Consider the following 21,828-nt stretch of genomic DNA (forward strand, 5'->3'; position numbering starts at 1 on the left):
GAAGGAAGCGGCAGCACTGGTGACCTCCCATATTGCACAATGGCTTGTTTTCTGCAACTTTGTCTTTCCGCAGTTTGTGGTTTTCTTCTGCGTGATGCGTTTCATTTGCTCCTGTCTCCCTCCCCTCAATAAGTCCTTTGAATGAGCAAAATTGAGGAGGGAGAGGAGAATAAAATAAAAACATGGGTTTTTTTTTTTTTCCTAGAGGATTTTCAATCAAAATAATTTCAAATTACGGGATCAGAATGAATGTCATACTTCTATGTTAAGTACTTGCCTACTTTGTGGGATGTTTTGTACAGATTCTTCACTAAATTATCTTAGCTACTGTTGCTAGGTAACATTGTTTGCTTCATAGCATCAGAGAAATAAGAGGGTCAAAGAGAGCAATTTTGTGTTATTATCATCTGAGTTATACTAATAAGGTTTTCATTGTACATCTTAGAAATTTTTCCCCCTTTTTTTCCCCTTAGGGAACGTCATTGTCTATGGGAATACAATTGACGTTTACACCACGGTAGAAACCCTCTTATCTCTTGGAATTGATGGTTCTCGCATACATCTCGTACAGCCTCCACTCAGCTCAAATGTTACTTGCCTTAACAACAACGAAATCGAAAGTGCTGTTGGGGAGGCACTGTCAAAGGCTGGCGTGTCTGTTTATTATGACAGTATCCTGGCACAGTGGAACGAAGGCGACGACCCAGACCTTATCACATGTGCTGCTTTCACTACTAATAGAAAACCGTTTAAATTGCAGTGTTCGGTAAGTATACGCTTTCATTGTGTTTCTTTCAGTCTGTTTTTTAAGACAAAGACCATCAAATTCAGATAGTCCCTCATTGGTTTATCTATTTTCTCATTGTCTCTAGAAGATTGAACATTCACTTGTTAGTCTAAAGGATTGTTTTTTTAAAAATCCAAATAAAACCATTGTTAATGCCCTGAATGATTTGGATTAGAATGTATTTAAGTCACCTGACTCACAAATAGTTGTTCACTGCTGAGTGACAAATACTCTTAATTAATTTTCTAAATAATTCCAGAAATCTTTTTATTATTTAAATGCATACAGTAACTCCTGTCTATAGTTATGTGCATTTGGGTAAGATTTGATTTAGTCATAGGAGAAGCCAATAATGTTGGGGTAGAGAGGCCCACTATGTAACGTAATTAAAATATATTTTTAAATAGATTTTTCTCCCACTACATTAATGACTGCATTTTTGTTCATCTATAGTATCAGTATCTAAGTAAATTATACACACACTCACAGGTGTGGCCCCACTGTGAGATTTGGGACAGGGTTTAGCCTTTCCAAATGGGGGGAATAGTTCTGGTTTTCTTTATTGGGCTAATCCATGTGAGTGAGCACTTCTAGTAGAGTCACTTCAACACGAGCACCTGTAGGAAGCCGTGTGGGCCCCTCATTCCCCCCGCTGCGGGCACGCTTCTCTGTGCACCAAGTCTATTGGAATTCTGGAATGGAAGAGCCGTGTGCCTCCCCTGGGAGCTCCCCAGGAGTCGGTGATCCCTGCTGCCTCCCTGCACTGGAAAGCTCTAAATTACTGGGTTTTCCCAACCCTTTTCTTTTTAATGTATGGATAGTTAAGCCCTTCCTGATGGAGGTGAAGACCTTGTATAGCACTTTTATTCGCTAGCAGTCTCCTGACTTTGGTCCCCATATCAGTAGTGTTTTTATCCTTCCAGAGATGTCAATGTGGTTCTTATTCTTGCATCTTGGTATCTGTTCACCACCTCCCCATCAGCCCCCCCTCTTTTCCCCACCACCTTGCCTGTGTCACCTGCACCATTCCTTCAAGACCCCCATTTCCTCATGGTTTGTTTCTCTTGCTCTTTTGTGCCCTCTGCCCATCCTTGCCCCAGCTATGGTTCTTCCCTCTCGAGGTCTCTCTTAGCCACCCTCTAAGATGAGAGATGTGCAATTATTTGTGATGTCAGGGGCTTTATATTCTCCAAAAACCAGTTCAGCTGTCTTGCATGGCTCCTGTATCTGCTTTTAGCCACCTGGGAGGACAGGCTCAGAGGAGGACCGGGCTCCGGAGAGCAGCCTTCGCCAGAAAGGCAGCTGGGTTCGCAAGGGAGCAGGCTGTGCAGGAATCGGCACTGCAGCAGCTCTGGGCCTTTTGGGATTTGAGCCAATATCAACTGTTGATTGGCAGTTCTTAGGGGCTTAATTTGTTGAGTCCTGCAGGATAAAAGCAACGGGAGAAAATCTCCTCTTTTCCTAAAGCGGCAGCCTCCCTCCCTCCCTCCCTCCCTCCCTCCCGGGCTGACAGATGGCTTCCAGCCTGGAGGTTGCAGCCGTCCCCTCCCCTCCCCTCTGGTGACACCATCCTGCCTGTCAGTTGGCAGGACGTGGGGCTGTGTGGTCCCCTTACCCTCTCGGGCAGAGCTTCCCTGATTTTGGGTGTACTAGATGGTTAGAATTCCCCTAACTGAGCCTAGTTCGTGACTTGTACACAAACAAGCCCAGAGGCTCTGGCTCCTCTGCTGCCGCATCTCTGCCACACCAGTGTTGCTAGAATTTCTAGCTCCCTTTGCTTTCCGTCCCTTTTCTTCCAGCTGGAAGATGGATGATGCTCGGTTGTGAGTATCTGACGCTTGCCCTTAGTTCACGGGAAAGCTCTTCGGTGCTGTAATTGGGTAATGCCTTTACCCAGGTCACAACCGTGTCCTGCCTGAGGCTGACACTAAGGGAAGGACACGTTACTGATGTTGGTTTGCCCTGATACAGTTATGTGTCAGTCTGTTCAAGGTGAAGGCAGCAAGATAACGCATGTTCGTCTGATAACTTTTCGCCCTTCCTTCAGCCTGTTCGGTAATATTTCTTGGTGGTGGGCAGCAACATTCAACTCGCCATCTAATTTTAAAAGCTGAAGGCAGTGATGAAGGAGAAAGCTCTTTATAAAGGCTCTGGAGCTTCACAAACGATATTGTAACGATGAGACGGTCAGTCTTCATCTGTACCCTTTGCAGGCAATGATCTTGTTTAAAACATCTCTCAACTTTGTCACTCTTACTACTTTTAACCCTCAACGTCCAGCGTGCACTCTTGTTTTACTTGATTTTTGGGACCTTTGCTCCGCCAGCTTTCAGTTTATCTTCTGTCAGTAGTTGTAGCTTCTCCCCCTTCTGCCGTCTGCAGCGTGCTGAGGGGGGCCAGGGCCTGGGGCAGGGGCTGGTCTGTGCCTGTGTCCCCCCGGCTCCAAGCCTCGCTTTCTGCTCCTCATTTCTCATGTTTCTGATCTGAGACACCTCCGGTTGAAGCCAGTAGCCGCTGGCTACTGGCTTCCCCGGCGCCGCTCGTAGCTTCATCCGAACAGGCACTTTTTTCCGAAGGGAGCACATTTTTTGTTCCGGATTTCAGGTGGGCTTTTGCCTCTTTAAGGTCCCCTTTAGACCATGTAGAAGACCAAGTAAAATACGTCTCGAGAGAGACATCAGATGTGCACGATTCTAAATCGATTCCAAAGCTCCCCTCTGCTAATGAAGGTGCGGAGCCCGTGGGGAGCCTGCAGACAAAAGGGGGCTGTGGCGGGACCCTGCAGTCCTGGCTGGGTTTCAGAGGGGCTCTTATGGGCATCCCGCACATTCCGCGTGACGCGTCTGCTCCACGCCGATGCCTAACGCGTAGGACGAATCGGTGGCTGCTTCCAGCACCGTCTGCTTCGTAGTGCTTGTCACCGTGGTGCTGCCTCGGCCCCTGTTTTGGGGAGATGAGGGCTGATCTGCTGCTCTCATGTCCCAGGAGAGGGACTATGCAGGTACCACAAGAAGACAAAAGAAGGGAATTACCGCTAGCTTTTTTCTTTGAGACTTAGAAGAGGAATTTAAGGATTTCGGGTGATTTTCTGTCAATGCCCTTGAAATCTTCCCGTGGGGAAGACAAGCTCATGGCTTCAGTAGATGCTGGTCCCAAGACAGTTCTGTAAGGAGGAGTAGGCCAGCCCAGGCAGTGTTTTCAAAGAATGGAAGTCGCATCTTTTTCAGTCCCCCAAACCAAAACATAGCGAATAGGTGTCTGCTGTGCTCATTACCAGATTCAGTAATGGACTGCCAGATGTACCGAGTGCTTACAGACACAGCCTCCTCTCTGCTGAGCTGGGTGATCTCGATGGATCCGAGGCTCTGACCTGTCTCTGAGAGCGGTCAGCCCCAGCCGCTGCAGGCACAGCCGTTCCAAGCACTAAGAAGCTACAGATTAACCTGCCTCCTAAAGCAAGCGGTATCCAGATCTGGAATAGCTAGAGATGTGTTTCAGTCCTGACAAAGTTTGGATATGCTTTCCAAGATCTGAATCACTATCAAGTATAATAAATCTGAATACGTTCCTTTTCACGAAAATATTCGGTCCCTTTATACCTCTCACAAACATCTTGCCCTCCACAGCTTCCACTGGCTTCCTTCTGCTGCTGTAGTTTGAATGAGAATGACATTTCCTCTGAACAATTTGGATTTCCTGTCTTTTCCATTGACTATCCCTGTGCTGGTAGCCATAGTAACATAGGTCGGTAAACAGTTAGGCACAACAGTTGGAAAAATATCTGTAATATACGGTTATCCAGCTAAAATGCAAAGTAAATTGTACTTTTCCATTACTTAGTTTTTCAGTTTGGCTTGAGCATTTGAAAGAAGAAAACCAACTTCATAAAGAGTTCAAGCCTCTTTATTATGCTTATACTAAAACAGAAGATACGTACATCCATTCAGGCTAGTTGATATAGTTAATATTAGAGTTTTTAAAACAAAACTCATCTAATAACCAGACATAGATGAGGCTGGTAATTTTCCACTCTGATGTCTTTTTTTTTTTTTTTTTTTTTTTAATTTTAGTTGCTGTAAATACTGGCTCAGAAGGATTTATCTGTGTATATAAAATCACATTTTATTTCGTGTTCTTATTTTTTAAAATAAATAACATTCAGAATGAAGTGTAGGCTTTGATTTATTAAATTAGCCAGTAACTATTGTATAATAACCTACACTTATTTATGTCTCTTTTTTAGGCATTTTTTAGCTTTGCCTACAGGACAGTGGATTATGAAACCTTTAAGGCAATTAATGATGCTTGCCTTGTTTTTGATGGAAGACTTGTGATCGATAACGAATTCCGTACTAACGATGTCAGTATCAGGGCTGCAGGTCCTTTAACAAAGTACTCCAGGAGATATTATGTAGGTGAATGGACACACAGCAACTGCAGTTCAAAAGAGATTGGCTTTGAGCTTGCTGCATCTATGCTGAGTCTCTTTGATCCAACTCCTAAGCCCTCTTCTGAGCCACCAGAAGGTGCAGACAGACTCATCCCCATGTACAACAACTGTAAAATTAAAGGTATGTCAAAATGGATTTCTGTCGTACTTTCATACCCTCTTTAGCATTTTTTGCTGTTCTATAATAAGGGTAGGCCCATCTCACCTAAGATGCCATCTAAGGGCAGTAAAGTCCTCAAAGCTCCTTATATAGTCAGTGGAGAGAGGTGAGTTGCAATAAAAGCTGACTGACAATTTTTTCTAATAACAGACCAAGTTGTGCTTTCATTTATGTTGCAGTAAATATGGAGTGTTTCCAGTGAAACTCAGTGTCTTTATTCCAAGTTCAAGATCAATAAAACTACAATCAGAACTTTTCAGCGTGTGGCTACTGCACCAATATGTGTAAGAGTACCAAAGGAGTACCAAGTTTATAACATGAAGTCCACTAAAACAAAATAAGGTCCTTGTTTTCTTTTTAGAGCCACTTAGTAAACAACAACAACAAAAAAGATTATGGGAGAAGGAGGGAAAGCAAATACTTTATTTTTGTCTTTGTTTATGATTTAATAAATCTCATATTTTCATTTATGGCAGGAGGTGTTCTTCCTGGAGGTTATATTTACTTGCATATTTCCAAACCAGAAATCCCCACCCGCTTGGACTTAGAACTTGCACTGTGTGACTATGTAAGTTACATTATTTAACTTTTCTTTCTTTCGTCCTCCATTTCGAAAGATGTTCTTATTTAGGATAGCACAGTTACATGCACAAGTACAACGCATCTTAAAAAATATCTTGAGTAAGCATGGGTTTAAGTATGTATTTAAAGACCTTCCTGAGCTGGGACTTGTCAGTAAACTTTGGTATGGAACAAATCACATAAAATCAAATCTCTGTGATTATTTGAAAATATTGAATTTATTTAAATGTAAATTCACTGTCATATTGTAAATGTGGAATACATACAGATAGGATTATCTGATTAACTTCTTTACTGCAGTTCTTAATTCCTTTGCCATTAAGTCAACCTAAACTGAAGGGGGTTTTGGTCCTTGAAGGCAGGAAATACTTGTTCAAGCCCTAATGCCATGAACTTTTCATTGCTATTTGTAGCACTTTGGGTTCAAATAGCACTCCGATGGGGCACTACAGCTCAACTCCTTGACCCTCTTTTTCCAGAGTTGGTGGCTTAGCACTGTGCCTGGTTCCTGAGCCATTTGTCTCAGAACGGGTTGGGAGGTTATTACATTGCCACGTCCTCAGTACTCTCCTCTTCAGAATGGCTTTATTTTCCTTTGATTCCGTAGAGAGAGAAAAGTCATTTTCCCAGTCGTATGGAATACGTTGCTTTTGAAGTTCCAAGCACATATTTAATACACGGCACATGAATGTAGTGGTGGTATTTGCCATCAGACTTGCATATGAACAAATCCAGTCAGCTAAGCCTGGGTGTGTTGTATAAATCCGGTACAGCTGGTGAACAAGTATGAGTTACATAACTACCCGAGCCTCTTAGGTGTTCATTTCCATACTTTCTGATATTTGGCCTACTCAAAAGATGCACAATCTCTATAAAGAGGACATAGGATAGTATTAGCTGAATTTCACTAAAATACGTTTTCAGCCTTAGCACTTAACCTCTTTCCTCCCTGGAATAAGGTGCTATAAATGCATGATAAAACTTCGCAGTCTACCAGTGAAATTCAGTTGATTTCTAGACTAGTAGGAAAATAATATATTCTGGAAGGGATGCTCCGTACTTTGCTGCTAGAAAAGAGCCAGTGCTGCAACCATGAAAGTTGTCTTTGAACAGGAAGGAGGGAAGCACTTCACACGGTTGGGCTACATAGGAGATTGTCCCATGATACAAAAGTGGAGATGCTTCTCTTGCTGGAGAACCTGCTTTGTGAAACAAGAAAAGGACTAGATTCATGTATTTTTAAAGCCAGAGAGGATCGTCCACCTAGGCAAGCTCCTGTGTTGTACAGATTATAACTTTTTCCTCAGGGCTTTCTGCATCAAGCCCATTCTTGTAGCTGATGGGAAGAGTGGCTTTTAAAAGACTACTTCAGTGCTGATTTTAAAACTCGGACAGCAGTGGTCTATAGAAAGAAATTATTTTTTTTAAAAAGGAATCCATGCTTTGAGGGAAGGAATCAAAGCATGGCTCACCCTGTTTTCCAGCTTTGCAGATGCAGGATGAGTTGTCCAAAGCAGCATGCACTGGGAAGCAGAAAGGTCTATCAGAGAGAGAAAAATTGGTTTTGTTACTCCAAATTGGTAGAACATTATTAGAATTCTTTTCCTGCAGATTTGATTACCTGCTGTCTGAAAGAGGAACATCTTTAAAGCCACTACAGAAACTTCATGTAAATCCTAAAAGAATTTCCTGAGGAAGAAGTAAGAGAAGCTACTGAAATGTATTAGATGAGAGATGTGGAAGTAACAAAGGTTACTGTAGCCTAGCAACAGGTTTTAGAAATCTATAAAACTGGAGCATGAATACAGCTTTAAAAAATAGCTTCAAGCTATTTGATCATCCCAGTGCAATGTGATGTTTGAAACAAATTCTCACATTTTTGTCTTTTATTAAGTAATTGATTTAATTAGCTGAAACTAAATGCTATAGTTTAAGCATCAACATCCACCATTTTTGTTCTTTTATTGATAGTAGAGTTGGTGTTAGCAACACTTGGCAGCCCCTGTTCAAATTAGGAAGAGGGAGTCACTAAGATTCTAAATCATATATATGGATATGCGTTTGTGTGTATATATACATACGCATATATATGTGATGTAAGTATATGCATTTTTTAAGGCAATAGTAATTAATCTTTTAAAAGTCTAGAACATAGCCCGAAGGAAACATCCTAAGAGATCAAGCCCAGCCTCCTGCCGTTGCAGGCAACCGTCTAGTACATAGTGCCATTCATAAAATGTAGAAGTTTGGTTTAGTATTGAACAGGGTCCTTCCTGGTATTTCTTTCCTTTTTGGAAGGTTCTGACTACTGGAAAAGTTCTACACAAAGCCAAAATTGCTTAACTGGTATGTGATAATACTTTAAGTTGTAACATTGAAGTTTGCTTGTAATTGATTCATGTGGTAGCATCAACCCTCTGCCTACAATCGTAGAGCTTCTACGATGTGACATAAATCTGGCCTCTGCAGATATACTGTTTGCATATGCATATATAAAAGTATATATGTATAGTTATAAATCTGGAGAGAGAGTAAAGGTATACCAGTGTGTTCTTCATTCATCAGGACGGTATCCTATAGTGAATTATGATATGCCATGTGTATGCACTAATATGAATTAGGATGAATAGATTTCAATTCAGTTGCCTAAACAGACGCATCTAGTGTTGTTTGGGATACCCCAGGGCATCCCTCCCGACCTCCAGCTGCTGTTCCAGGAGGTCACAGGTCTCACGTGGATCCCGTGTCATAACTGCCAGCCCATCGGATGGCCCGGATACCCTTAGGTGTCTCAAATGCCACTTGGGATTGGGCAACCAAAGCCCATGCTGCACAGTTTTGTGTGTGTTGTTAATCAAGGTCTAAACCACACAGAAAATCTTTGTGTCCAAACCATAGCAAAGTGCCTTGTTGCATAAACTGTGTGACCAGGAATGGGTATTCCTGTTTTAAAATCCACAACTTTTTTTTTTTCTTTTTTTCTAGAAATGGTAAATATCAGCTAGGAAACCCTAGCTGATCCTGTACGTATGCCAAGTCAGGTGTTTGTTCCATCTCTACAGCTTTCCTTATATTTTCTGTTCCAGGGGATGGAGATTATAACCGGAGAGGCAAGACGTGGGAATTATTTCAGGATGCATACCAACATATATAGTATGGTAGAAAGCATCACCTGCTTTTCAAAGGAACCCTTTCCTGTCTCCAACTACATTTGCTTGTATGGACAGCATGAGCGTCTTCTTAATGATCTTTATTATCGCTGGAATGAGGGGCAGATTACAGATCTTTACAGGTAAGATAAACTCAACATTGTGCATAAAATCTATATTCTGGCAGAACTTTAGTTTTATTTTATTACGGTCTATCTTCTGGCTGTTTTCCCTTAGAACAAAGGATAGATTTAAAAAAAAAAAAAAAAAAAAAAAAAAAGATTTCTATTATTTGGCAAAATTATCAGTGGTAATGCAAGCCCTGAAGACCTTCCTGGAAAGAGCTGTGTGTCTGAGATTTATTTAGAGAAGGAGCAGTGGTTTACTTAACCGTCTTTCATCTGAAAGAGCATTTCAGTATTTGTATAATTTTTGCTTAGAATATTCAGTAGGTTTAACTCATTAAGCTGAACCTGAATAATCCTTTTTTTTTTCTGAAGATTCATACTTGGAAGTCACTTTTAAGTCAGTATTTTTGTCCCTTTGAATCAAATTTTTAAGCCAGAGGTTTCTAGGGGGATTTTAAATCACTCATGATGATAGTCACACTGAACAACTTGCCTGCTTATCTGATGATAAACAAACCCTAAGGTTTACCCTCTAGACTGTCTTCTCTCTGTAAGGGAGTTCTTTTAACTTAATTTTATAGCTGAAGACTATGTCAGGACTCTGCATATTTAGTGGAGGTTCCCCATCCAACCTGCAGGACTCCTCCCACCACAGCACTTTGCAGGTCTCCCAAATTTTTGGAGGGGCTCCCCTCTGCCTGCTGAGCCCGAGTAGGCACAGGGCAGTCCTGGGAACCACGTGTTTCAAAGCAAGGACTGAGGTTCTCTCAAGTACCTGGAGAGGCCGAAGCGCCTGGCTAGTTCTAGCCAAGATTTATGTGCTGTCTCCTCTGAGAGAATTTTTCATTGCTTTTAGAAATGCAAACTTAATTAAAGAAGTGTATGGAGAGAGGAGTATCTGAAAAAAATGTGATCTACCGTATCTTTAATCTTTTGCTGCTTCTTCAGAATTTCATATCTTAATAAAATTACCTGGGCTGAAAACTCAGACTTGTTTTATTCCTTATGCTGCAGTGAAAACAAGTGCTTTGGAGGTCAAGCTTGATTTAAAAAAAACACCACCACAACAAAGCAAACCAACCAAGCAACACCAACAAAAACCAAACAAGACCCAACCCCCAAAAAAAACAAATAAACCAAAAACCCCCAGCCTTGAGTTTCATTCATGGGGTAGAATTCTTTAAGCATGTAATTGAAACAAGTAGTAAAGAAGAAATTGGTGATACGTCTTATTTTGATTTTCATTTTTAAAAATCCCTCACAAGTGGTGGCTTGGGAACCTAAATTGTCACAGATAGAGAAGTGCGACCTTACGTAAGCTGCTTTAGAGACAGAAAGCCAAGCATAGCAACAAATGGTCAATTTTTATCATGGTACAAAGCCGATAGCGGTGCCTTAGAAGTCTCCCGGTCTGGCTATGTTATAAATATAACTGATTTGAAGGAAGTCATGAATGGTAGCAAAATTTTCAGATTAAACCATATTATTTAGATGACAGTTTTTTGTTGTAAAGGATGTGCTGTGGTCCAAAATAAACTTTGCATGATAACAGAAATCTGCTGGTTCAAAATTCTGTAGGAATGAAGCTCCTGATATCTTGAGACAAGGACTTAAAAGCCTCCGAATTCCTGTACTTCTTTCTCTGGCTTTTGCACTTCTGCTGGTTCAGTGTCAAAAAGCTTCTCCAGACTATGGATAAGGCATTGTACGCTGCTAAGGACAGAGAAATGAGAATGCCTGTTGAAATCGGGGAGGAGGGGGGATCCAGCCAAGCCCTTCAGTTAATGACAAAAGATGGGTTTGTGTGCTGTAGTTTGAGAATTGTGGTATCAGCTGCCGCCTCAAAGGCTCCCCTGAAAAGGACTCAGGGCTTCACCGGGACTGGATGTGCAGCTCTCACAATTCTTCTGATGCGTTCTGCAGTCCTCTTCCTGCACCCTCTCCTCATCCTAAATATTACAGAGTCTAGCTCCTCATTTTTTTCCTTCTCATACTGAAAGACAGGATGAACCCAAACATCAACTGTGAGGTTTAAAAGTTTCTTGGACAAAAACGCTTCTTTACAAATTTCACGTCAGGAGACCTTTGTATGCCTCTGCTGAGAGGAGTGGGAAACTTGTGAATTACTGCTCCTACAGGGATTGATTTTGATTTATAGAAAATATTGGTTTTGTTTTACGAGAGAGGACTGGCACACAGGAAATGTAAAGTTCCTGTGAACAGTATATTGTCAATAGGTGTTAAGTAGAAACTGAGGGAGGATGACACAATCGTATGACATATGGGCTAAGACGACAGATCATTTTCTTTCCTTGTCACAGCTGATGCTGATCAGCTAATACATTTCCAGCACTGGAAGAAACTCAATATTAAGGTTGTGGCGAGGTATCATCAGTCTTTTTCATGGTGTTACAATATGCAAACACAGCTGTGACCTAATCTTTTCTACGAACCACAAATGGTGCCAGACGCTTACGCCTTTGTTGTTTGCCCAGATGTGGTTACAGTGTCAGTTGTTATATGTACTAGCAAGTTTCACACCAGTATCAACATCTGGAAGAATAAATCATCTTGCCTTTGGGATTTGTGCCTGCAACACAGGTAGTGGTATTTTCCTGACCTTGACAAACCCAGCATTTGTTCCCTTTCTCTCCGTTGCTGCGTGTTGGACATGCAGCCCAGCCCAAGGACCTCAGTGCAGCTGCACCCGCCTGCACTCTTGGTAGCGACGCACACGGATTTTGAAGAGGTGAGACATTAACTTTCTGAACAAACAGCTTATTTCTTCATGAGAGAAATGAAGAACGTATTAGCCTCCTTTGCTCTCATGACGGTGATAGGATACCCACACAGTGCCCAAGCTGACCGGGGGATTAAAAGTAAGATCAAGTCCTAAACATCCACAGAGATTTTAAAAATCTCAGGAGAGATGAAGATCTCGGTGATGATCTGTTAATAGGATGAGTCAGGCCAGTCAATATTGTAAGAGTAAGAAGTGCAGCTTTATCCGATGGCAGCATATATTCTTATTGGGGGAGTCATCAGCTCCTGCAAGACCACTTCTGTCTTAGCTGGTCTTTGCTTACCAGGATCTGAAGTTGTCAGAGGGTCCTCTCACATCCATGTACTTATAGGCACCACGACCCGCATGTCCGGGTGGTCTGGCCAGGATCGCTAGTGTGCCACACAGAGGGACACCACTTATCAGGTCCTCATCACCTCTCCTGAGCTCTTCTTAATTAGTGATGATGAACTGATTTTGGACTTGTCTTTCACAGCCTTTAGATGTGGATGTTGTTTGGAATCTTTTGTCTCATTATTTTATCTCACCTCTCATTAGCCCATGGCAAAACTCCTGAATTACGGTTGCCAGGTTTTTCTTATCTTATTTTATTGCCTCCACTCCTGTTTGTCATCTTCTTTATACCTTATCTTTAGATAGGTTTGTTCCTTCTCTTCTTGCTATTTGGTCATTTGAATGAAATCACATATGTTGCTCTGTAGCAATTAACATATGCTGTTCTTTAATCCTTGCTCACTCGTTTCTTCCAGTGCTTTCACACATGTGCACGCACACACACATACATTTCCATTCATACCAGTCTTGATATTTCTGTTAGAAATGTCTATACAGTGAGGAGGATGGATTCTCTGGCTAGTTCACAAGGTGGGAGACAGAAGAGCAACCCACTGCAGTGAAGGAAAGCCCTTTTGCCAAGGCAGAGTGAAAGGATTAGTGAGAAAAGGAAGAGGCAGTGAGAGGAGGAAGCAAACTGCCTGCAATCTCCACCTGACAGTCCTAGCACAAAGCAAACTGGCATAGGAAATTACTTCTTTCAGGAGGAGGTAGAGCAATGGAAAAAGCCTGGCCATACCATGTAGTCTCATAATATATAATGTAATATCATATCATACATACAATAACATATACAGCCACATAATACAGTGTTATATACAGTGAACATATATATGTACAATATACAGTGTTAAAACCTAGCCACGAGAAGACTATCAGAAAACCATTAAACTGAAAAATGTTTTAGCATCTCTTGTGAGATGAAGATTATCTTGAGGCTTTTACGTAGATAAAAAGTGGTGTCTGGTCTTCTTTTGGCAAGGAGTATGAAAATGCATTTGTTGATTTCTATGTGTGCGATAAAAAGAAGCAAAACTCTTTTGGGTGGTGTTCACGTGGTCCGTAATGATCTCACATGACCGTGTGAATGCAAACCTGATGTTAGGACTCAATTTCTCTCTTTGACTTTGAAAAAATTCCTTTTAAACTAGTACACGTTACACTTACATCCACCTGCAGTATCTTCTAGCAAGATGTGAAGTGACCCTAGTGAAAAGAAAATGTAGACTGTGGAAAATGTTGTGGTTTGTTAGTTAAGCTTCTAAACTTGCTGGTTTGAAACATTCATTCCCCTTCTCCCTTCTTTATGCCTCTATTTTGGGGGGGGGGCTTCCTATAAGGCAAGAAAGTACAATGTTTTAATCTTTTGGTCTGCATTTAGATTTCCCAGCATGGCATCTAGTTTCAGGAATGGACACAGTGGAACAGCTGTCACCTGGGAGCTAATTTATTTCTGTGTAGCATGCAAATTATCTTTTAAATAATTAGAGACTGCACCTAGCAATGAATTTCCTCACTGATTTGCGTTCAGTATAAGGGCTGAAAGTTAACCCCATGATACCGGATTTCCTGACCATAATGTGCCAGTGCCATTTTCAAATTAGCAATAACAACAGGCCCCCAAGATTCAGCTAACTTGAAGAAGTAACCCCTTCTGGTTGTGCGCAGGAAACTGCAGCTAACGGTAACAATGCGATAAATAACATTTCCTTTTGTTGAGAGAAAAGTTCCATTGATTTCAGTATGAGTTCAACATGATTAAAAGCTGCAGGACTTGACCCACAACCAAAGGAAAGATTGAAATCACTTCTCTCACCTCCTTCCTTGCCCCTACAGTAAATGCACTTTGTGGAGGCAGGTAAGCAGGGTGCCGGGCATGCATCGCCCTACCCCGGGTGCAGGTCAGGGGGCTCCACCAGTGGCTGCTGTTCCAGGCTAGTCCTGTCCCAGGGAAGGAAGCCCCTCAGCCCTTCGATTCGCAAGACCAACAGTCCGATGCCCCCAGCCACACTAATACCCTAATACACACTAATACACTAATAAATATGTGTATTCAGACTGCTGCCCTTTAAGACTTCAAGTTCTTAAGTTCATACATTTATCAGCCTAGCAAGCAGTAACCGAAAAAGCCAGCATAAAATCATCTGACTATTTTGCCACGGTCACTTGGGTACAAAAATGCACTAGCACACTTGAGAGGGTAAGCTTTTAGTGAGTTAGGTACTCCTTCTCTGTATTACAGTATTTTCACAGCTCACTGAAAGCCTCAAATGCTTTTGAATTTTTTATTTTTTTTTTCAGGGAAACAATGCTTTTAGCTCTCATAGTTAAACCAGCCAATACTGCATCTGAGGGAACTAAAGAATTTTAAAGCTTCTTTTCCTTTCTCCTTTAGCAGACAGGTACTATTGACATTTTCAAAGGAGATCTTGGTGCAACTCTACCCCTGCACAGTTCAAAGAAATGCTCCTCAGAATGTCTGGCTGCCTTATCTGTGATCCCAGTGACAGAGATATTAATGTGGTAACAAGAGATATTAGGCTTTTTCAAAAATAATTGCCTATAGTCATGCTTTTGCACCCATATTCGGCCCTGATTCTCATAGGCATGGGGTACTCCAGCTTAATTCAGAGTAGCGTCTGAGTGGGCTCAGTTCATTACTTAGCTAAACACGAATTTAAGAGCCAATGTTTTGGTTTCTACCTGTGCAAACAGGAGCCGAGGAAATAGGCTGTTAAACCAGAAGATGACCACATCCAGTCAAGCAGCTGTCTCCTCTGACTGCACCCACAGTGGGATGCACTTCATCACTCTGACTGTTTGATAGGATGCCAAGGTCTACTGAGCAAATTGTCAGGGCCTTGGACAGGTAATATTTACGGACCAAGAAGAGTCTCATCCTCGCTTGTCATTGTGCTACAAGAAAAAGGCACCACTGCCATCAGTGATGATTGTCACCCTTCCATCTGCCTCGTGCCACCACGGTCAGTGTACTCACTCCCTCTGGGCCTTCAGCTCTTACGTTCCTGAGAGGTTTTACAATGCAGCTGTCTGATGTCAGGGCAGGTAAAACCGTAGGAACCAAAGACACAGTATCCTAAAGCCAAGGATTTTGTATACAAACCTTTTAAGTCACCTGGAAATTTAACAGCATTACTCCCTAGATTTGCAGTCCACTTCAGGAAGGATTTTATTAATTTTCCATAATGCTGCATCACAAAAAGGCTCAACTGGAATTTGAGCACCCAAGAGTGAAGCTCTTTCCAACAAGGAAGACTTCTCTTGAAGGAAAAAAAAAGCAAATTCCAGTAGGTTTCATATGAAGTGTCCCCTGTACCACACTCCTTCCCTTCCCTCGGAGGTCTCCAGTGCTCGCTTGAAAGCTTTTGAATTCTTTCCATTGCCATAGCAGCAGATAAAAGAAGAGGGTGGCGAGAGAGCTCTGAAATATTTTTTTTTATTTTTAAGCTTATAGATTTGTTACTGGTCATAAGTGCTCCACACTGCTTCACAGAGGAGGAACAGAACCAGCCAGTTACACCCTTCTGTATTCTCCCGAGATGAAGGCAACTCTAAGGCAGTTGCCAAGTTATGGAATGTGTCCACAGAGCGGTGGAATCTCCCTCTGCTGCATCTTAGCTACAAAATGGATAATTAGAGGGGTCTCCTGATACTTGGCAACCACATGGATGCTCACTGGCATCATGCCTTTAATATGAGATAGAAGTGCTTCATGTAGGCTTCATTCGGCATTAATGAGAACCAAATCTACAAACTTAACATACAAAAATCTGACCCACTAGTTTCTAGAATACTTAAGTAGCTGATTTATCAAATTAGGTGTGAGTGGGTTTTTTACTTGGGATTTTGTATTACTATATTAATGAACTTGTTTTCAGTCATGACCTACAGAAGGTGCTGGTTGCATCACGTTAATGTGGCAGTGACAGTGATGATGAGGCAAAGGAGTACCACTGTTGCATGGCAGCGAGTGCAGCAAAGGCAGCATCACTGGAGGAGATGCACAGATTTGGGCTGACAGTGATGAAGCGTCCTGTCAGAGGCAACATCATTATGCCAATCAGTTTCTAAAACACACCCTCTGAAATGTTGCGTTGCTCAGCCATCCCCTTCTCCAGTTTCTTCTTGTGCCCATTCACCAAATTTACTTTAGCAAGATGCCGTATGGTAAGCACTTCTGGTATTTAACCATTTGTAAAGCTGATGGACTAAGGCGTGGTGTAGCAATCAAAGTGTTTTGAATAACACATCGCACAAAGTGCTCTATTTATATTGTGTTTATATTTAGTTCTTACCAGAAACGTGCTTTGACACATCTGTACTTACTATGCTTCTGTTTACATCATGAAGCCATCTCGGTGCACGCGGGCTGGACGTTCAGATTTTGCTGTATATATATATATATAGGTAGGCTCTGCAGCTGAGAGCTGAGGGTCAGTCCTGTGAAGGAGTCCGAGAAAGCAGCATGTATTTTAAAGGACAATTAGTGGAGAACCTTACAGGCAAGCTGAGCTCAAAAAGACTTTGTTACTTTTTTTTTTTTTAACAACTTGGTTTCCAGCATTTTAAGGACTTGTCTAACTTATTGACAATTTGTCTACCCTGCATAGTGGTCTCAAGTGGCACCACGAAGAGGATGAACTTGCCACCGTTTATCACATGGTAGCAAAGCTATTTGCAGCAAGCTGCAGGTGCACTCTAAGTGCCTTATCTCCACTGCAAGCTTTGGGGTTCTCTAGAGCTGGGGCTTATATGTCCACCAAGCTGCAAAGATCAGTTTGGCGACTGGTGATCTGAGGGCCAGGTTCAAAGAGAGAAGCTCCCATTGGCAGACATTACAGAATCACAGAATCACAGAATGATATGGGGTTGGAAGGGACCTCTGGAGATCATCTAGTCCAACCCCCCTGCCAAAGCAGGTCCACCCAGAGCAGGTCCCACAGGAACGTGTCCAGGTGGGTTTTGGATGTCTCCAGAGAAGGAGACTCCACCACCCCCCTGGGCAGCCTGTTCCAGGGCTCTGCCACCCTCAAAGTGAAGAAGTTCCTCCTTGTGTTTAGGTGTGGAACTTCTTATGTTCAAGTCTGTGTCCATTTTCTCTTGTCCTGTCCCTGGGCACCACTGAGAAAAGACTGGCCCCATCCTCTTGACACCCTCCCTTTAAGTATTTATAAGCGTTGATCAGATCCCCCCTCAGCCTTCTCTTCTCCAGACTAAAAAGACCCAAGTCCCTCAGCCTCTCCTCGTAAGAGAGATGCTCCAGGCCCCTCATCATCTTTGTAGCCCTCTGTTGCACCCTTTCCAGCAGTTGCCTGTCCTTCTTGAACTGGGGAGCCCAGAACTGGACACAGTGCTCCAGATGGGGCCTCACCAGGGCAGAGCAGAGGGGCAGGATGACCTCCCTCGACCTGCTGGTCACACTCTTCCTGATGCACCCCAGGATGCCATTGGCCTTCTTGGCCACAAGGGCACATTGTTGGCTCATGGTCATCCTATTGTCCACCAGGACTCCTAGGTCTTTCTCCTCAGAGCTGCTCTCCAGCAGGTCAGCCCCCAACCTGTACTGGTGCAGGGGGTTACTTCTCCCCAGGTGCAGCACCCTACACTTGCCTTTGTTGAAGTTCATCAGGTTCCTCTCTGCCCAACTCTCCAGCCTGTCCAGGTCTCGCTGGATGGTGGCACAGCCTTCTGGTGTGTCAGCCACCCCTCCCAGTTTTGTGTCATCAGCAAACTTGCTGAGGGTACATTCCATCCCTTCATCCAGGTCATTGATGAATGTATTGAAGAGGACTGGTCCCAGTACTGACCCCTGGGGAACACCACTTGTTACGGACCTCCAACTAGATTCTGTGCCACTAATCAGGACCCTCTGAGCTCTGTCTTTCAGCCAGTTTTCAATCCACCTCACTGTCCATTCTTTTAATCCACACTTCCTAAGATTATCTATGAGGATGCTGTGGGGGACTGTGTTGAAAGCCTTGCTGAAATCAAGGTAGACAACATCCACCGCCCTCCCCTCATCTATCCATCCAGTCATGCCATCATAGAAGGCTATATCAGGTTAGTCAGACATGACTTCCCTTGGTGAATCCGTGTTGACTACTTCTGATAGCTTTCTTTTCCTCCATATGCTTTGAGATGATGCCCAGAACGAGCCGTTCCACTCTTCGGCAAGTAAGAATTGGGAGGGTGGCTTATGACTCTGGCGATACCTGTGCATGGGACAAAAAGTACAGGGGGTTTTGCTGAAACGTAGCGACAAAGGAATTTTTTTTCCTGGTGCCAGAATAGCAGACAGGATTCAGTGCTGACATAGGAAGGGAACGAGCAGCTTCCACACGTGCAGATCTGTGGTGATCCGCCCCAGATGTCTGTTAGAAGGTCTGTATTCACTGCTGTTGAGGTGACGTGAAAACAGGGCACTGCTCCTTTTCCTGCACGCAGCCTGGCCGCGGCGGGTGTTGCTGTCCAAGAGGCTGAGCACCCTGAAAAAAATAAGGGGTACTCTACGCAACGTGGCAGAGCTTCAACAGCAACGGGTACCGATACGCAACAGGGCACACGGCTGCCAAACGCAACAGAGATGCATGAAGGGAGTCAAACTGCCTTTCACCAAGATGCTTTGGAAAATTCCACCCAGTAACTATGAAAGGGAATAATGTCACTGGATGTTTCCTTAGCTGTTCTCTTCAAACCCTGTCATTTATGCTCACGTTGCATTTTTTTCATATTAGCTGTACAAACTAAACGCTAAAAAATATTTTGAGCGGTATGAACAGGATTTACTTATTTTAAAGTAATCGTTTAGATCTTTGCTACTTAAGCTCAATTCACACATCATGGTGCTGTTTACGTTAGGCTAAAAGTGATTTATTAAGCAGTGTCATTTAATGAGAGTTTAAGCAGAAACACCACACTGAACTGTTTATTGATGCAACTCCAATAAATCTCACAATATAACTAATAAATTAGGAAAATGAAGAACGTTTGTTTTCGGTATTATTTTTAAAAAGACTAGGTAAAGATATAAATTTATTACTTATAGCCTGGATAATCAGCAATTATTTGAACATGAAATGCATGCTACATAGAAAAGCTGTGTTTAAACCAGACTTTCAAATATGAAGAGTGATTGTTCATTAAGGGAAATACTAGAATGCACTGCTGTCTGGAATTTGCCGGATCCCATACCATTAGCAGACCATGATTACATTTAAAGGGATTCCACCTTAGGCTTTTGTTCATCATGCAGACGGTGAGACTTATTTTCTGCAGGGATGAAAAAAAACAGAAAGGAAATGTGGCAGGTAGTGAGCCTGGCTGAGAGGGACTAATGCTACTCAGCACACTTTACAGCCTAATTAGAGGAAAAATTGTGTGCTTTTTATGAAGAGAGAGACAGGATAAGGAAAGAGGAACACGTGAAGGGATATCAAAGCACTAACAGCTTTTTTGCTACCAGAATTAAATGCTAACCCCAAGGTGCACTGGCAAAGCTGTACTTACATAGCAAATCAATATAAATGGTAGACCCCTTTGGGTAGTTTTAGATTTCTATATACTAATGTAGTTTTTAAGGAGCGGCTAACTTGCTAATGAAGAGCTACGTTACTAAGAAACACCACGTCCAAATTAGTAAGTAAAGGCTACTCAGCTGAGTCTCACCACATTAATCTGCAGTTGAACCTTGCTGATTCATATTAATAATTATGCAAACCATTATGAATGATTGAACTCTGAATTCATAAACAAGTAATTGCAGAAAAGCAATCATACCACCGCACACAGCATATTCGTTGATTTTTGTGCGTCAGATTTAATTTCCTTTTCATTGTTTTTCTTAATACATTACGTGTGAAACAGTACTAGGTAAAAAAATGCAATAAACCTTATTTCAGGGTCAGCCATAATTTCCTCATAAAAAGAGCAGACAGCAATATTTCTGTACCAATTTTAAAGAGCGCAGAGTTTAGAAAGTGTAAAGAGCAGTTCAGTGAGAATCAGCTACACAATAACTGCTATTATCTAGTAAAGTATCTAAACTTTACCGAATTCCAGTGCTGAAACAACAGAGAATATCTCTCAAAGGATACTTAGAATAGGAAAGGACTGCAGTATCTCCACATGAAGCAAGTATTGCTGAGATCTGCTTTCTCCATTTTACAGAAAAATACAGGAAAAAAAAAAGGGTTTTGTAAACCACAGGTTTTAAAGCAGTTGTCTTCCAAAGACAAGACATTGCAGGTTTCGTCATAGTTCTGTCAAAAACAGTAAAAAAACCATAGGCTTCCTTTCTATGATTCACTTATCAACAAGAGAAATGTCAGCCTATAAATTAGTGAACACTATCATTATTTTGTAAATCAGCCCAATGAAGTAAATCACAGGTTCATTGTCCATAAGACTATTGATTTCACTAATTACTGGGTCAGAGCAGTAACAGAGAGTCCTAGATTAATGAATTTACCAGGAGTGACTAAAATGCATGGACAAACAGGTGTTCAGTGAGTAGAACTATAGAGCAGGAGTTAAATAGCCTTCTTGCTACAACCATGCTGTTGGTTCAACATTTGCTTGATTGTTCAGCAGTTGTAAGTGAATTTTAAGAAACTGTAAACCGGGGAACATTTTATGTCCATTGTGATTAAGAACAATGCTTTCAGGTGGTGCTTTATGGGATTTTTACATAAATTAGTCTTGCTTTTTACCTACATAAATGAGCTGTCTTTCAAAATTATTGGTCAGATCATATTTAGCAGGAAATGGTGAGTGCTTTTATTTATATTGCCCTTAAATTTACATTGTATGATTCCTGGTCCAGCTATGCAAGGTATATCTGGAAATACTCTATATATCTCTTACTGGAATCACAGTATCTTTGTAATTAAGAATCTTTAAAACATCCATATATTGTCCCCAGAACAATGCGTCTTCTCTTTTCCTGGCAAGATGGGACGTTTCTTCTTACGTGTGCTCTCGTGTTGGAGAAAAGACTTTTGCTAATCTGCAAACCGTGTTTGGGAAGTCATGTCAGAATGACCTGGAAATTCAAATTGCACTGCATCCCAACCCACGGCAGTACTTTACTCTTCCCGCAACCGGGAAATGGAATTCTGCTCTCTCCATGGGCACTCCTGGCATAATTGTATAATACTTGAGCCCGTGTCAGTTGACCATCTGCTTCGGTTTCATCTGTGTCGTCCTTCTGGTTTGGTTCATGGTGTTTGTTAATAGCAGCAGCTTTCTTCTCACCCCCTAGGTAGTGGCAAAAGCAGGAAGGAATGAGGTGCACTGCAGCAAAAGCACACCAGCCTTTTCGGTAGCTTTTTCCATTGGGTGCCAAAAGCACCAGTCAGAACGTCAGCTTCCATCAACCGCCAAAGTCATTCAAGTTTAAAGAATCCAAACGCTTCGT

General features: G+C 42.2%; 1 protein-coding gene across 1 annotated transcript in view; it reads left to right on the top strand.

Annotated features, from left to right (window-relative positions):
• The window catches only part of CFAP61 (cilia and flagella associated protein 61), a 109,470-nt gene that overhangs the window by 78,212 nt on the left and 9,430 nt on the right, over positions 1-21,828 (top strand). Inside the window, exons 20-23 of the mRNA XM_074162612.1 lie at positions 474-766; positions 5,031-5,358; positions 5,874-5,965; positions 9,066-9,271. Coding sequence (XP_074018713.1) covers positions 474-766; positions 5,031-5,358; positions 5,874-5,965; positions 9,066-9,271 — 919 coding nt within the window. The remainder of the gene's footprint in view (positions 1-473; positions 767-5,030; positions 5,359-5,873; positions 5,966-9,065; positions 9,272-21,828) is intronic.

This window comes from Numenius arquata, chromosome 2, assembly GCF_964106895.1.
Source record: "Numenius arquata chromosome 2, bNumArq3.hap1.1, whole genome shotgun sequence".
NCBI classification, from domain to species: Eukaryota; Metazoa; Chordata; class Aves; order Charadriiformes; family Scolopacidae; genus Numenius; species Numenius arquata.